Below are 15,211 nucleotides of genomic sequence, written 5' to 3' on the forward strand. Positions count from 1 at the left end.
CAGCTCTTCCATCAGTTTTGCAGATTTTGTTCCAGAAATGTGTAGACAACCATCTCCACCACTTTGTAGTGTTGCTTAGTTACCTTTAGATGCCTGCTTGAAAATATGTTTTGAGACTTTACTATGTGTTGGATTAAGGCTCTGGTTTGTATACAACATAGAGGCTGCATTATAAAAAACATGTAGGAGAGCAGTTTAAATATGCCTTCTCTAAAAAAGAAGGATTCTCAAAGCTTAATTTATGCTAACACACACCAAGCACTCTGTGTAGTGCTGTAAACAAGATTCCCTTTTTTTTTTTTCCTAGCAAAAACATTACCTAGGCACGGGACTTTTCCATTATCATGTCCTAGTGCAACACTCCTGTCCTCAGTTTGTACTCTCAGCCTTTTGAGGAAGTCTGGCGCCTCTGATCTATTTTCCACAGCAGACCCTGTAATTTTTGGCTGTATTTTATGTTTTTCAGATTCAAGTCAATCTGAAAGTCCCAGCCAGCCAAGTGAAGCTGATATTAAGGACCAGCCAGAAAATGGTAAGTTCTTACCTGCTGCTCCTGCTTTGGGATATTAAAACAGCCCCTATATTTATAAATATTTTTTTCCTATGTCTCAAAAACTTACTGAGAATAATAGACATGGGATAGCTACGAATAGGTTGTGTACTCTCCTCATAGTTAAAATGCTACTCTTTCACTAATCTAAGGTAGCATTTGTTTCTCCAGTCCTGGAGAGAGACATTTTTTCTTTTTCTTCTAAAAATAATTTTAATTAGGGAGATGCCATAAAGAGCCTGCTGTATGCAACCCTTATCCTTATTCCTCCGTAGCAAAGGCTTTCAGTCCCTGGGCCATGAGTCATGACCCCCTAGGGGTGTGTGCTTCATCACTTTCATTTTTATCTGTCTGCTTTTAACTTCATATTTTTTATTGATGCTCTCACATGTCACACTGGAGTGCCTAACTTTGGGTATGTGACCAGCCATGATTTCAGAGTGCAGGATCTCAGACAGTCCCACGAAACAAAATGGTTGCTTTGAAATGCACTTCTGCAGACCCCTTCTCTACTGCAAAAATCTACTAAGCAAAACTGAGCAGCAACACTCCCAAACATTGCAGATTCAGGGCAGGACTGAAATGAGTGTAAATACCTACAAATACCTATCAATACCAGCTATAAATACCTATCAATACCCCAGGCAGGTACCCACTGCAGGGCTGATACGGGTGCTACTGGTTGTATTCTTTTACCAATGTGCTTTAAGGGTTGTAGATACTCTGAGTAGGCAGGGCATGGAGGTTCAACTAGAGCTTGTTACTCCTTCATCTCTGTACCTTTGGAATACCACTGTTTCAGGTGGCAGAGGCTTGGATTTATTTGGAAGTAACAGAAGGACTGTGACTTTTGGGAACTTTAATATTTTTTTTGAACTGAAGGAGTTTCAAAATAGAAGCAGTAGCTTCTACTGAATCAATGGCTTTCGCTGTAGAGCAGCCTGAAAAAAAATCATTCAATAATAGGGAATTTCTGTTGGGAATGTATGTGAAAGGATAAGTAGGTGTGTAAGGAAACAGCTTCTCTGTTTTGTGTTTCAGTAGGGTAGACCTCGGCAATTTTTGTTGGCCGGTCAGCAACTGAGTTTTCTTTTGTTTCACTGCTTCCATTTAGGACTTAGAAACAGTATCTCCCCAAAGTGAAAGTGATTATTATTATCAGTTTTTCTTGACTTCTTTTTATCCGTAACAAGTTGGAGTTTTTTTAAGACCTAAATGTAGAGGGGGAAATCCGCTGTACCGGGACCTGGGGTGCATACATGGAAAAGAATTTGTGTGAAGGGTTTTGTCTCTCTCTCACCATTTTTGGGACATTTAAATCCATCTCGTGTGGAAATACTGTATCTTGTAATAATAATACAAACGTGATTGCCCTTTCACAGAGCAGCTAACTGGTTGATCCTCAAATCTTTTGCAGTGTGTCCCTACAGTCGTGTGCGTGTTCAGCGTGGGTTTTGGGGGGTTTCATTAGCAACTGAGCAAAGGTTGAAGGGCTGTGTTCACATCCAGACTACATCCAGGTTTTAAATGGCAGAGAGAATTAAAGGAAGAGGGAGAGGTTTAGGTGCCTACAAAACTTTAAAAGATAAGCATGCATCAAAGGACATAGGGCTGATCGGGCTGGTAATATTTTGGCTTTTGGGGTTCCTTTATTTTCCTCCCATCGAAATATGAAAGGTTTCATATTTTGATAGGTTTTGTGCTGCTCATCTCTAAACATTTGTCTATGAAAACATTTCTGTCGTTTCTGAAAGACAGTGCCTAATTTCCCTTATCAATCCTGTTCACAGAAATTCTAATTTGTAGCCAAAGGATTGCAAGGTTAAGAGAAGAACTGACTAAACTGTGATTTTTGTTCTGCCAATTCTGGTTTGTTTTTTTTTTTCCTTGTGGGGAATATGTTGCCTATGTTTATTAAAACATATTATAATTTAGAATGCATTAGGCACCAAGCATGTTATTACTTCATGTTTAGATAATATTCTTCCATAGTTATTAGACCCCACAGTTCTTCTTACCCTGCAGTCCTACGGTAGCCTGTTACTCAAAACCACCCCGAAAAGCAGCAATATCAGTGTTAAATAATGTAAAATCTGTAAGAGCCTAGTGAAACTGAATATCTCTGATTTGGAGCCTGAGTCTTGCTTGTAAAAGAAGCTTTTAGTGAATTCTTGGAACTTTACTGGTGACCCTCAAAAGGTACTTTTTTTTTTTTTAATTAAACAGGAAAAGGATTTTGCTTTTTCTCAGTTTTACTAAAGGGTATTTTTCCCCACCACAGCAGAAATCTCCTAACTGCTTCCACTCCCTTTGCAGTGCCTGTGTGGGAGATTTTCTTTCCAAAGGTGTCTAAGGCCTTAAAGGGGTTTCTCCCCCCTGGGCAGAAGCTGGGCTGGTTCTCAGCACACAACAACCCCCAGCCCGCAGTGTACCCAGGGTGTAGATCAACACAGATCTGCAACCCTTATCTACTGAACGTGAGGATGAAAGCAAAACTGTAGCCTTTAGAAAATGAAAAACTGCACGCACAGAAACGGACACAATAAATCATATTAACTGCGTTGTTCTACGCTTGCTGTAGACCCAGATCCACAGGGTCTGATCCAAATCCCTCTGGAGTCAATGGGAGTCTCGTAATTGATTTTACTGAGAGTGGGTATGAGCCCACACAGAGAGGAATATTTAAAAAAAAAATTTAAAAAATCAAAGTAAAATAGTACTGGGAATAATCTTATTCCCACTGATGCTAACAGTAGAATGACCAGATTGAGGGCAGCCTTGGAATTCTTTTGCATGTGTTTCTGGAAGGCACAAAGAACTGTATCGATTAAGCACTACCTTTTACATGCATGCATTCCTTCATTTTAAAAGAATAAATCTTTAAAGGCCTTGTGAGGGTTATACAGCCTCTCTACTTGCCTGTTAATATCCTTTCTGTTCCACTCCATAAATTCTAGAGCTATTTATTATACACATATATTTTGCATACCTTGAGTAATGTAGGTTCAAAAGGGTCAACTATACAGCCCTGAAAAAGAAGGCCTCCTACTACAAATTTTAATTTATCATTTTAAATTGTACATGCTATTTTGAAAAGCCTGTATGTCTAACCTTCATTAAAGTGAAGTTCATGGGAAGAAAAGCTTTTTTTTATTACAGCCTCCTCTTTTTTTTCTCGAGGGCTTTAAAGTTGCATTTTTTGGAGCAGAATCAGCACAAACAGGGAAGATGGTGAAATCTTCTACTCTCAGTTGTGGCTCTCACACCAATTCTGGACTTTTCTTCAGCTAGAATAGTTTTCAGGCATCACTTTCCCAGTCGCTACTGCAAAAATTTACAGAAATTTAAACCTTTTTTTTTTTTTGAGAGAGAGAGAGAGAGAGATCCAGCATGATGGTCATGAAAAGCAAACACACAGACCAGACAGGGCTTGTTTGTGCTTGCTTGGTCCAAAGGTCCAGATGTCTTGTCCTAGAACCAGGGATAAAGCTAACATGTAATTGAATGGCGTGCATGGTACACGGGTCCTTTAGCATGGCAAAAGCTATTTGAGGAGAAGAATGAAACCCAGAATTTGTCTTTTTGATATGTGGGTGAGGAAGTTTGCAGGCGGGACCATGAAAGAGACCGGCAACTTTGTTTGAAAGGCAGGAGCATGTTCTGATGTCCTGATATGTTGCTCAAACGAGGTGGTTTTTTTTCTCTGACCAGCTGGGTGGAACACCCGTGTGGAAAATTCCCCACTTTTGTAGTTGCCTAATGGTATGTAAAAGCTTCATTTCAGTTGGCACCGCAAAGCGATTTTGCAATTCACCCAATCAGGAAAAAAAAAAAAAAAAAAAAAGGGTTATTGATTTTAAAAGCACTTGGTAAATGCACTGGTTTGGTGTTGTGTTTTATAAACAAAGTACTTTTCAGTGAACTGGGGATGACAAAATGGTTATTCTGATGTAGTGAAGTGACTGCATGCCTAGGGATCAGCAACAACTGAATGCCCGGCTCGGCACTGCCCCGGACTCTCTCTGGGGCTTTCATTCTCTCAGCTATTGCATAGAGTTTCTTTTAGCAAGTAGGATTATTTTAAACTTTCATAGGGAAACTTCAGTCTTTCTGTCTGCAAACTGGGGGGATATTTGTGATTGTAGCCTTCAGAGCTTCATAGCATATTAAAAGTCAGAGCCTCTGCTTCAGCAGGAGTTTCACTCTGAAGGAAGGCGAGGAGGTTGTAGCACAAACTGGTTCATAATTGTGGTGCAGCACTGTGTTACTGCTGTCAGTTAAATGGATGTCAGACATCCACCAGGCAGTGTTTGTGTTTGATGTGGTAGTACTGGCAAATTAGTAACTGCAGCGTAAAGGTACACACAGAGTGTGCTGTGTACAGCAGAGGAACGCTGTGTCATTTTTCCGCAGACAACTGATGTCTCTGGAGCGTGTGGGACTGAGATTTGGTCACTCCAAGTTGGTAGCACACCACTTCAGTTGTAGATTAACAAATTCTTTTTAGAGAAGTTGGTAAATTCTCCCATTTCAAGTGAGCGGGACGGCTCTCATTAATATAGCTGATTATAAACGTATGCCAAACCCATTGCTCAGACAATTTTTGTTGGGGGGAGAGAGGCATTTATCTAAAAAATAAAAATGTTTCAACCAAATGCTTTTTAGTTTTAATGTATTCTTGCTGCTTTGAGCTGCAAGCACCTTAACAGCACTGCAGGAAATGAAAGGCACGTTGTTCTTTGGAATATTTAAAAAAAAAAAAAAAAGAAAAGAAAAAAGAAAAACAATGATGTACCGTAACTCACAGAACTCGTTTTTCAACCCTGCAGTAATTACACTGGACTTGTAAATATCATCTGTGAATTCTTTGCTTAAGTAGGGCTGGACTTGAGTATCAAACCTTTAAAAAAAAAAAAGCTTTAAGTATATGCTTACTTTCCCATACCTAAAAACCTAAAGGAAGAAATTCTGGTCCTCAAGCTGGGGGGAAAGGGAAGGCAATAGGGGGAACATAAGCAAAGAGAAGTTTCTTTTTCTTCTTCTCCAGGCAAGGCTGGTCATGGCAAGCATAATACAGCTTTGGCTGCAGGGAAGGAGGGGATTATGTACAACCTGGTAAAATGCAAAAGCAGCTTATGGAACGACCTCTCTGCCTTAACTAGCAGGCTGCAGAGTCCAGCTCTTTTTTTGTATGCTTTCTTTCTGGTTCCAAAATCTGGCAATCTTGTCTCTGCAGGGGGATAACTTCAGCTATGGTAGCAGTGTCTGCACTGCTCTTGGACACAGAGTTCACTGTTCAAACCCTCCCCTCTCAGACTGATCCAGGCATCAAACCTATCTGTTCTTTGTTCTTGACCCCACTGCTCAACTACACTGTAAGTTCAGTGGTAGCTGAGAGACCTCCAGTTCCTTTGACTGACAAATTTTTAACTAGTGAAACCAGACGGGCTTTCAAGACCATTCCCTTCTTCTCAGGCCAACCCAACCTCTCATCCCACTACTTAAGGTGGAGGCAGACTGCCTCCTGGGCTGAGCTGGAACTGCATTTGATGCCAAATCTTTACATTTATTCCAGTGGTGTCTGGAGGGTTCATACTGTCTTTGGGTGGACCTCTTAATTCCCACCTCAGGAGTGCACATCGGGAAGCTGCTCTCTGAACCCACAATGCTGAAACTGGAACTGTTAGTAGGGACGTGGTCTCAGATGACCGACATTCCTGAAACTCCTCATTTGCAGCAGATAACCAAGCCTTGCAGAGAAAGTTTTCTATCAGTTACAGCTGCAAACAGGCTACTATAGTGATGGCAGCTTTTATTAGTGTTTGTGTTGAAGGGATCATTTGCATCAGAATCTTACAAATGCAAGAAGACTCTCCTCTCTTGTTTACTGAGCAACACTGAGGAGTTATCACAGCCTGGGGGACTAATCTAAAATTAACTTTGCTTCAGAAAGAGCTTTCAAAAAAAAAAAAAAAAGGAAAAAAAAAACCCTTAGCATTTTCAATAAGGAAGCTCATAGCTGGCGCTGAAGTCAAAGCTCCTGGCGATGTCAGCTTGTTTGCACCTCTGTAACTTGCCAGGACCAAATTCTGAACGGATTTGCACCCGTATGGATCACATTGTCTGCTGGGAACAGCAATGGGGAACTTTGTCCAGGCTTGAAAGCTCTGGCCAAGCAGGGGAGCCCTGGTGGGGCTGGTCTCTTCTGTTCAACTCTGGGTTGGACAGAATCTGCTGTTTACTCTTGCCCTGATGGAGGTCTGATGGGGTCCAACCTGTGTTTCATCACCCTCTGAGAGGGACGGTGTGTTGGCAGTTCTGAGAGCCAGCATTTCCCAAGGAAACAAAAGCAGATATGTCTGGTTATAAATTTAACTTACATGTGATTTAGTCTTGCATTTTTCCATCTTATTTCATTACAGATTGATTCCAACAAGAACTAGAAATACAGTATTTTAACCATAACAGTCTAGAGCTTAAACTTTGCAGAATCCAGCTGTATTTCCCAGCCAGTTTCATGACTGTCATGGAGTCTGAATAATTAGGAAAGAAAACACCATTTTTCCCTATGTTACCATATTTTTCACTGAGACTCGCACTCGAAGTCAAATGATTTGGTGGTCCAGATTGCAAGGCACAGTTACAGTATTTCCAGGATTTAGCAGGTTTTTGCTAGGCTCAGGATTCAGCCTGCCTATCAATAGCTGGCACTCTCTTGAGGGGAGCCTGTGATGGCAACAGCAAAGGGTGTTGACTGTCAATCGGACGAGGTACGTGGTTGTCAGTCCGGGTCAGTTCTACAGCCTCTGCTGGGGCCCAGTGAAGAACTTTTCCCACCAATGACCCTCTGGGGTTGGAGACCCGAGGACTGACAGAGGACTTCAGTTTTCACTGCTGCTAACCATTAACCTTCACAAGCAAAGCATTCCCACAAAAAAAAAAAATTCATCCAAGGCGAGTGTGACAGGAAATATTCAAAGCATGAAATGAATGCTTGTAGCATGACAAAGCAGTGCTTGAAGTACATGAAATGTTCATTAGACTTGGAGTGGCTGAATGCTGCAAAAGAAAGAGAAATAAGAATGTAGCTAGAGTGTATATTTTTTGTTTCTCCGTATGTGTGCACAGGAAAAGGCAATGAACCTTCCCAGTGGGTAAGGTGCATAAATACAGTTGATATTATTCTAGGTAATTTCAAAATATATTTCTATTCTGTTGCTTGGTTCCATTCCTTAGTGCATACCCACAATATAACAGCAAGGGCCACCTAGAGGGCAGCTTGGAAATGGGCTGGTGAGGACCCCCGTCCGAGGAAGCTCCTGTTCCCTTCCAGGTGAATTTCTCTCCCTTGCTCTGCAGGGCCAAGGCTTTTCTTTGCCCCACAGCAGAGCCAGGTTGCTGCCCTCTCCTCTTCCTTAACACCAGGCTGGAGAGAGACAGCATGGCAGGGCTCTGCCCCATGCCAGCACCTTCTACCCTTGTCCCACCTTTGCATGATGAGAGGTGCCTCAATGACAATTTTAGCCAGTCTGCCTGGGCTCCTGGCATGGGCAGCTGGAGCTCTGAGCAATCTCCAATTTTCCCTATGACTGTATTTTTTTTTGTAGGTTTTTTTTTTCCTGTTTTCTTGAGAGATTTGCTGTTTAATTAACAGCTGAGAGTTGGGTTGCATCAGAATAATTGCTACTACTGGAGCAGACCACAGGCTGAGGATGCTTCTGAATACCACGCTTGCCCACCAAGAAGCTGGGCTTTTAGGGAAAGAAGTTTATTTGTGGTATGGGCATCGTTTTAATTTTCAGTTCCAGCAGAGAAAGGAGTTTATTAGTGGGAAGATAATGTGATGCCAAAATCTAACTTGCAAAAGAAAACCCCAAACCTGTCTATTTGTCTTTCGATGTAAGAATTTCCTAATGCCTGTAATGTAAGACAAAGGGAAAATTTTACTTGCAGGAAAATTGCCTTCCACAAGAACCAAGGAAAAAAAAAAACCAAACCAAAAAAACACAAAACGCCCACACCAGAGCAGCATGATCCAAAATGTGAACTTTTTACGCCTCCCCAACCTTCTAGGTTAGGCTTCCAACCAAGTGATCTTTTATTATCAACATGATATACCCTTGACATAATTTGGCGCAGTAAAGCTTCTTCTGCCGAACTCATGATTTCATTTATTAGATCTGATGAAAGTTCTGTGAACCACAGTAAAATGTGATAATTAGTAGTTTAATTCTTTTAGGGTGTGCGTATTAATTGAAAAGGCTTGAACTATAAATACAGGGCCTGTGGATAAAAGCACACTCTGGAATCAGTCGCTTATCCCAAGTATTCATTACTTCACATCTATTTAGGTGGTGTCTCTTTGCAGCAGTGCCAGTCGACTGCTGGAAGTGAGTGAGAGCCCTGCCCTCAGGGATCACAACAGCAACATCCAGCCTGACTTGCTGCTGCTCTCATGCCATCAGAAGTGCTCCTTGGCCAAGGTTTTTGCCCTCTGTGGTCAAACCACTGGAAGTTAAAAATGTGTGCTGAGAGCTGTGCTGGCTCTCTCACTATGTGAGCTGCAGGGACTTGAAGGGGATGAAGGCAAAATGTGCTGGCCGGCCACGGTGTCCTCCTCTCCTGCTCGAGGTGATGGTGTTGGGTGGCAGATTGCTCATCTCTAGCAACCAAGGGGAAGGATATGGACCTGAGTGAACTGGTCCAGAGGAGGGCTATGAAAATGATCAGAGAGCTGGAACACTTCTACAGAGACAGGCTGAGGGAACTGGGGTTGTTCTACCTTGAGAAAAGGCGGCTCTGGGGAGACCTATTAACAACCTTCCAGTGTCTGAAGGGTGCCTACAGGAAGGTTGGAGAGGGACTGTTTGCAAGGGCCTGGAGTGATAGGATGAGGGGCAATTGTTATAAATTAGAGAAGAGTAGATTTAGACTCCATGTTAGGAAAAAATTCCTTACCATGCAGGTAGTGGAACAATGGAAGCGGTTGCGCAGGGAGGTGGTTGAGGCCTCATCCCTGGGGATGTTCAAGGTGAGGCTTGAGGCTCTGAGCAACCTGATCTAGCAGAAGGTGTTCCTTCTTAATGCAGGGGCGGTGGACTAGATGATCCTTAAAGGTCAAATTAACCCAAATTATTCTGTGATTCTATGTCTTTCCAATGCTCAAGTCCACCCAGAGCATCAGAGGTGCCCCATGGTTCAAATCCCAGCCAGCTTGGCACATTATGACAAACTATAATTTTCCTCCTATTTCCCACTTATCCTTCACCTTGTTTAGGACCAGAAGCACCTAAACTTCTGCTCCTTCAGCCAGAGCTTTGTTCATTCAGCCGTGAATGTCAGAGCACAGCACGGGGCCACCACTATGAGCTGTGATAAGGGATCGCGCTCTCTTGTTCTTTTGTTCTGACTTCCTGACCAGTGCAGGAGTCATTCTGTTGACTCTAGGCCTTTCCAAATATACATACATACTCTGAAAATGTATGTCGTTATTTCACACCTTCCTCTGGTTTCTGTTTGTGGTGTAGTGCCGGGATGAATCATACCTGATTTTTACAGGTACGGGGTGATTTTCATTGGATTCCAACCTGCATACGCATTTTTGGTTTGTACACTCAGAAAAATCTATGTGTCTGCGTAAACTGCAGGGTTGATGGGTTAATCAGGTGCTTTCCAAGGAGCCTTAATTTTGTAAATCTGAAGCTGTGCACAGAAGCAAAGAGGAGCACGTGAAAAGCAATGCACAGCTCCAGAAAGCTGAATGCTGGACTGTTGATGTGGTCAAGGGAGGGCACTTTAGTGAGATCAAGCTCCCAGAAAAAGCCTCATCACTTCTATAGCTAATCGGTTTTTCAATTGCAGATACTACTTTTTGATTGCAGAAGTTGCTAGATAGGAAGTGGAAAGTTCAGCATGACTCTCACAGAGCTGTGAGAATAAAATCCCCTCTGAAGCCTGTCTGTAGTGTGACTGAAATGGAAAAGTACCAGATCCATTTCTTGGAAAGTGAGAAGGAGACTTTTATTTGCAATGGTTTGCAAATATTTTCCCAGGAGCAACATAGCAAGCAAGGCAAAAGAGGGGCAGGAGGAAGGTGAGGAGAGCAAGCCATGCTTGTAAACATACTCCTTTAACTCTGCTATTGTTATCTTGAACACAAAGGGTGCCGCAAGTTGTTTACAGCAGTTCACATTATTCATTTCTGCTCCTTTTTTCTCCCATATCATCCATTAGACAACTTTTTTTTTTCTTTTTCTTTTTCTTTTTCTTTTTCTTTTTCTTTTTTTTTTTTTTTTTTTTTTTTTTTTTTTTTTTTTTTTTTTTTTTGTCTGGTTTGTGCTAAAGTCCGGATAGATTTTGGTGGTTTGGTGGTAGAAAGGTGCCAGTTGATTAAATGTGCCTTTTACTCTGTGCCTTTCATTTCTGCTGTCTTAACATTTTTTTGGTAGCCACTGTTGCAACTGAAGAAAATGCTGAAGTTTGACAGTTGGGAGTTACTGCTGAGTATGTGCTGCAAACTATATCATCCCTCTGCCCTCTCCCTTTCTCCTCCTCCTGCTGAAACCAAATGATTTATAAAATGCCTTCACATTCTTGAGTGAGTTCACACTATCGCCTCCAGGCACTGTGCTGAGGAGTCTTAGGAGTGGATGGGAAACACAGATCTGATAGCTGGTATTTTTCTCTGAAAGGAAAAAAAAAAAAAAAAAAAAAAAAAGAAAAGGAAAAAGGCAAAAAAGGGCTGATTAAAATTGAAAGCAAAAAGTTTCCTGCTGTGCTCCAGAGTAAATCTGTAGTCAGTGAAGCACTTCCTTGTAAACAAGAGATGTACGTGGTTATAGTAGGGTTTTATTATTACACACTGCCATTGTTTTCCATTTTCATAAGATTCAATTAATGCAATCATTTTAGAGTGTCTCTAATTATTACTTCCCACCCTCCCTCACTCGTACTTGAAGCAAGGGGATCTGCTGCAAGCCACACTCTGGAGTGAGGAGCCAGCTCCTGGCACTGGCAAAAGGAGGCACAAGAAAAAGACAGGGCTGCTATAGGGCATCCAAATATTTTTCCCCTCTCTCCCTCTGGCCTTTGCAGAACATACGGACAGATCCCCAGCCCCTGGGTGTGCCTGCCCATGGGCTCCCAGCCCTGTCACCCCCCTGCCCCAGTCCTCTGGGTGACAGAGGGAGAGGGGTGCTTTTGAGGGGACAAGGTCTCACGAGGTGACCCAAGGTACAAGCTGGCAGTTTCCTACCAGCTCCTAGCCAGGCACAAGGATGTCTTTTATCTTTCAGACTGTGGTGGGCCAAAGGCTTTGCTGGCATTTTTTCTCCCAGCATCATAAGGAAAGGATACTTCTTACACAGTTTGTAACGCTCACTCACAGAGAATTTAGACCTCTGTCCCTGTTATTTTTCTCCTTCTGTTCTTTACTCTTAAAACCATATCTGTAACAGAAGGCTCTTTGACAGCTGCATCCCCATCTGAAAACCTGCTGGTGTTTAGGGGGTGTCCCCACCTGACCAGCTTTGCAGTGCAGACCACCTGCAATTTTCCCACATGTTAGATATACCTCAAAGTCCTTAAAAATCGGGGAATTTGCTTTCAGGAAATTTCCAGTAGCAGAATGCAGAGAGGAAGCCGTGTCCCCCATGCCATCCAGAGGGGAGCCAATTTTATTGTACAGCAGAGCATGCCCTAGCCTGAGCTGCAGGAGGAAGGGAAGAGGTGAGGAGCAGGAGAGGAGGATGGACAGCAGCTTGAGGGACTTGAGGAAGCTGTGGGGTTTTGAGGCAGGAGGGGAACCCCACTGATTTTTGTGAGGGAAGGCTCAGAGCAGCAGTATGGTAGTAGCTACAGCTCAATTTAAAGTAATAATAAAAGGGGCTGGAGAGAATCTGACAACCTGAGCAAACAGCTGAGGAAGGAGGCAACCCAGAACCAGTGAATTCAGACTTCTGTCTGTCATGGCCATGAAGGATGCATTTGCAGTAGGACAGGGAGCCGTCCACTGTTAGAAGGAGGGAGAAGTAAAGATCATCCTGTGCACAATATAAATGTAAGTTGTTATTACTACTATTGCTATGTCAGCCGTAAACTGTTCCCACGAGAAGAGATGCAACATCAATGAAAAAGAATGTCTTACTGGGAAATGGGCAGCAGAAACACTGTGGCATTATCTGCAGGGTAATGAATTTACCTTGGTGACAGATCATTATTCCCTCCTGCAAATGAACCAGATGAAGGACAGGAACACAAGGATAACTCAGCAATACTCGTATTTTACAGTCTTCTGAACTAAAAAAAAAAACCACAAACAAAAAGAAAAAAAAAACAACAAACAACAAAAAACAACAAAGCAAAAACAAACAAAAAAACCCAAACAACAAACAAAGCAACAAGAAGTAGCCCGATATAAGTGTAAGGATAGAGGAGCATGTCAGTGATATTGCCTGTAGCAAGATGCAGGGAAGAAAGCACATTTTCTTTCAGGTCTATGCTAACATGGTGTCTGGACTTCTAAGTCTTGGATTTCTTTCCACCTAACATTAGGCATTAAAATGAGGCACGAGCTATGAACCTAAAGTCCTCACTTTCCCTCTCTAATCAGTGAAGATACTGGGTCTTGTGGGAATTCCTCTCTCTCTCTCTGTTGAACTCCAGGGAGGTTTAAAACTGAGATGTTTCAGCTTAATGCTGTAATTGCTCTGGACCTGAGATTCTGCTGCTCGAGGAAGTGTCCCACCCCTCTCCTGCTCACTCTGGAAAGCCAGAGCAGACAAAGAGTTTGCTGCAAGAGCAAAGGTAGAGCTAGGAGAACACATTGACTTGTTTGAATAATTTCTTCAGGGTAGAGGAGTGGATACTTTATCAACTGCCCACATGTACATTCTTCCCTTTCTATTTTTCCCTTGAATTCTGCAAAATGGGAGTTTCTTAGATAAATGATCATTTTAGAGAAGTGTTTATGTGCTTTGTGGAAGAATGTGTCTAGGGATGGGCATACTGGCAACTCTTCCAGTGAAGTTTTGCTCTAAACTGCCCAAATGAAGCCATTATTCAAAAGTAAAAATGTTCTGTTCCATTTCTTGTTTTCATTCTTTTATGTGTCTGGGGACTAAACCGATATGAAAAAGAGCCCATTCTCACAGGATGTCTTGCCTAATTTTGCAGACTAGAGAGGTTCAGCTATTCCAATTATGATGAGATAAGAATCTGAAATGTTGGAATTGCATCCATCCTGAGCTGAACTCTGAGTCTTCCAAAATCCATCCATCATTACTTTTTCCTTTATTTCTGTATTTCAGTAATGCAGGCAAAGAAGGAAACGAGAAGTAATGGATGTTTATGCATTATAAACCATAAGGGATGTGCTTCCTTTTCACCTGAGTTGCTTTAGTTTAATGTGAAGGTCTCTGCGAGTGGAATTCCTTTTCCATTTTCATTCATTCTGCCTGCTCCACTGCTGCTCATCAGCAAGAGGTCTGCTTTTCATGTAATGTCAGTCATGGTACAAAGTTTACATGCAGAGTACTGTTAGAACAAGCCTGATGGCTGTCACAGGGCAGGTGAGCCAGGCTGCTAAAAGCATTGTCCAAATTTGAAGTCCCAGTCCCTGTTGTATCTTCAGATTGTCCCAAATACATATGGATAGGGCATTTGATACAGGGACTCCACCTCATTGCCACATATCGTGCACGCAGCACAAGTCTGACTGCTGAGGACCAGTAAGAGGGTTTAGAGAGGGAAATCTTCTGCCATGACAACAGGACTGCACAGGCTCAGGTGACCAACCCAGCTTCTACAACAAATTCATCCCAGGTTCTCACTTCTGTACTAAGAATGTGTCTGAGTAGCTGGAGGTAGCCTCCTGGGGTGAGATATCCTACTGTTGTCATCTCAATTCCCTGAGGCACCTCCCCTAGAACCACCATATCTGCCACACATGGGATGAGCACCTGAAATCAGATAAGCACTAAGAAGTCTCCTTTCTGCCCATTCTGTTTACTTTGCTAATCTTGAATCCCTCACAACTGGTGGACTTGGAGGCCCTCTTTGGGCTGCAGTCTGAGCAGATTATATGCAGAAAATAAATTTCAGTCTGTGTTCTGGCCTGACCTTGGCCTGAACCTGAGAAAATGAATGCCCCTATCACACCAACATGTGTCTGTAGAAGTACAGTAAACACAAAAGGGAGGTCATTGGCCCTCTCTGTCATACAGTCTCAGGCCAGGAGTCTAGAGTTTTGGGCTGTCCGCCCCAGTATTTGTTAATAAATGTCCATTCTTGGTCTGTAAAGGAATGTAGACAGGGCATCCTGCCCTACAAAACATGAACTTAGAATAAAATAGAAAGTGTCTTGGTCATTGTGTAGAACTTTGCTGCTGGTCTCCACAGCCAGCAATCTCTTTGCACTGGAATGAGGCTGCTGGTGTGGGACTTGGCTAAGGATATCATCCACTAATATACTGTGGGTTTCCACCACCATTTGTAAGCATAGTTGTCTACCTAATCCCAACTGTGTCAGTCCTTGGGAGGTCACTAGATAAGTCTGTGGGGCTTCCTTATCAATATTTGGAGGAGGCAGAGACCCGGTGTAGCCAGGACAGAGCCTGGGTTGTGAGGCAGGAGAGCCTGGATCACCCAATGGAGGGCTTGTGT

The 15,211-nt window shown here is 42.6% G+C and overlaps 1 protein-coding gene across 10 annotated transcripts in view; it reads left to right on the plus strand.

The window, feature by feature from the left end:
• Positions 1 to 15,211, plus strand: part of NFIA (nuclear factor I A) — a 249,966-nt gene that overhangs the window by 133,549 nt on the left and 101,206 nt on the right. For 9 of the 10 annotated variants that reach the window (XM_030454807.1, XM_030454800.1, XM_030454803.1 and 6 more), the window contains exon 3: positions 467 to 532. The exons of the other annotated variant lie outside the window; for it this stretch is intronic. In XM_030454807.1, coding sequence (XP_030310667.1) covers positions 467 to 532 — 66 coding nt within the window. The remainder of the gene's footprint in view (positions 1 to 466; positions 533 to 15,211) is intronic. 10 annotated transcript variants of the gene reach the window in all.

Source organism: Calypte anna, chromosome 8, assembly GCF_003957555.1.
Source record: "Calypte anna isolate BGI_N300 chromosome 8, bCalAnn1_v1.p, whole genome shotgun sequence".
Classification (NCBI taxonomy): domain Eukaryota; kingdom Metazoa; phylum Chordata; class Aves; order Apodiformes; family Trochilidae; genus Calypte; species Calypte anna.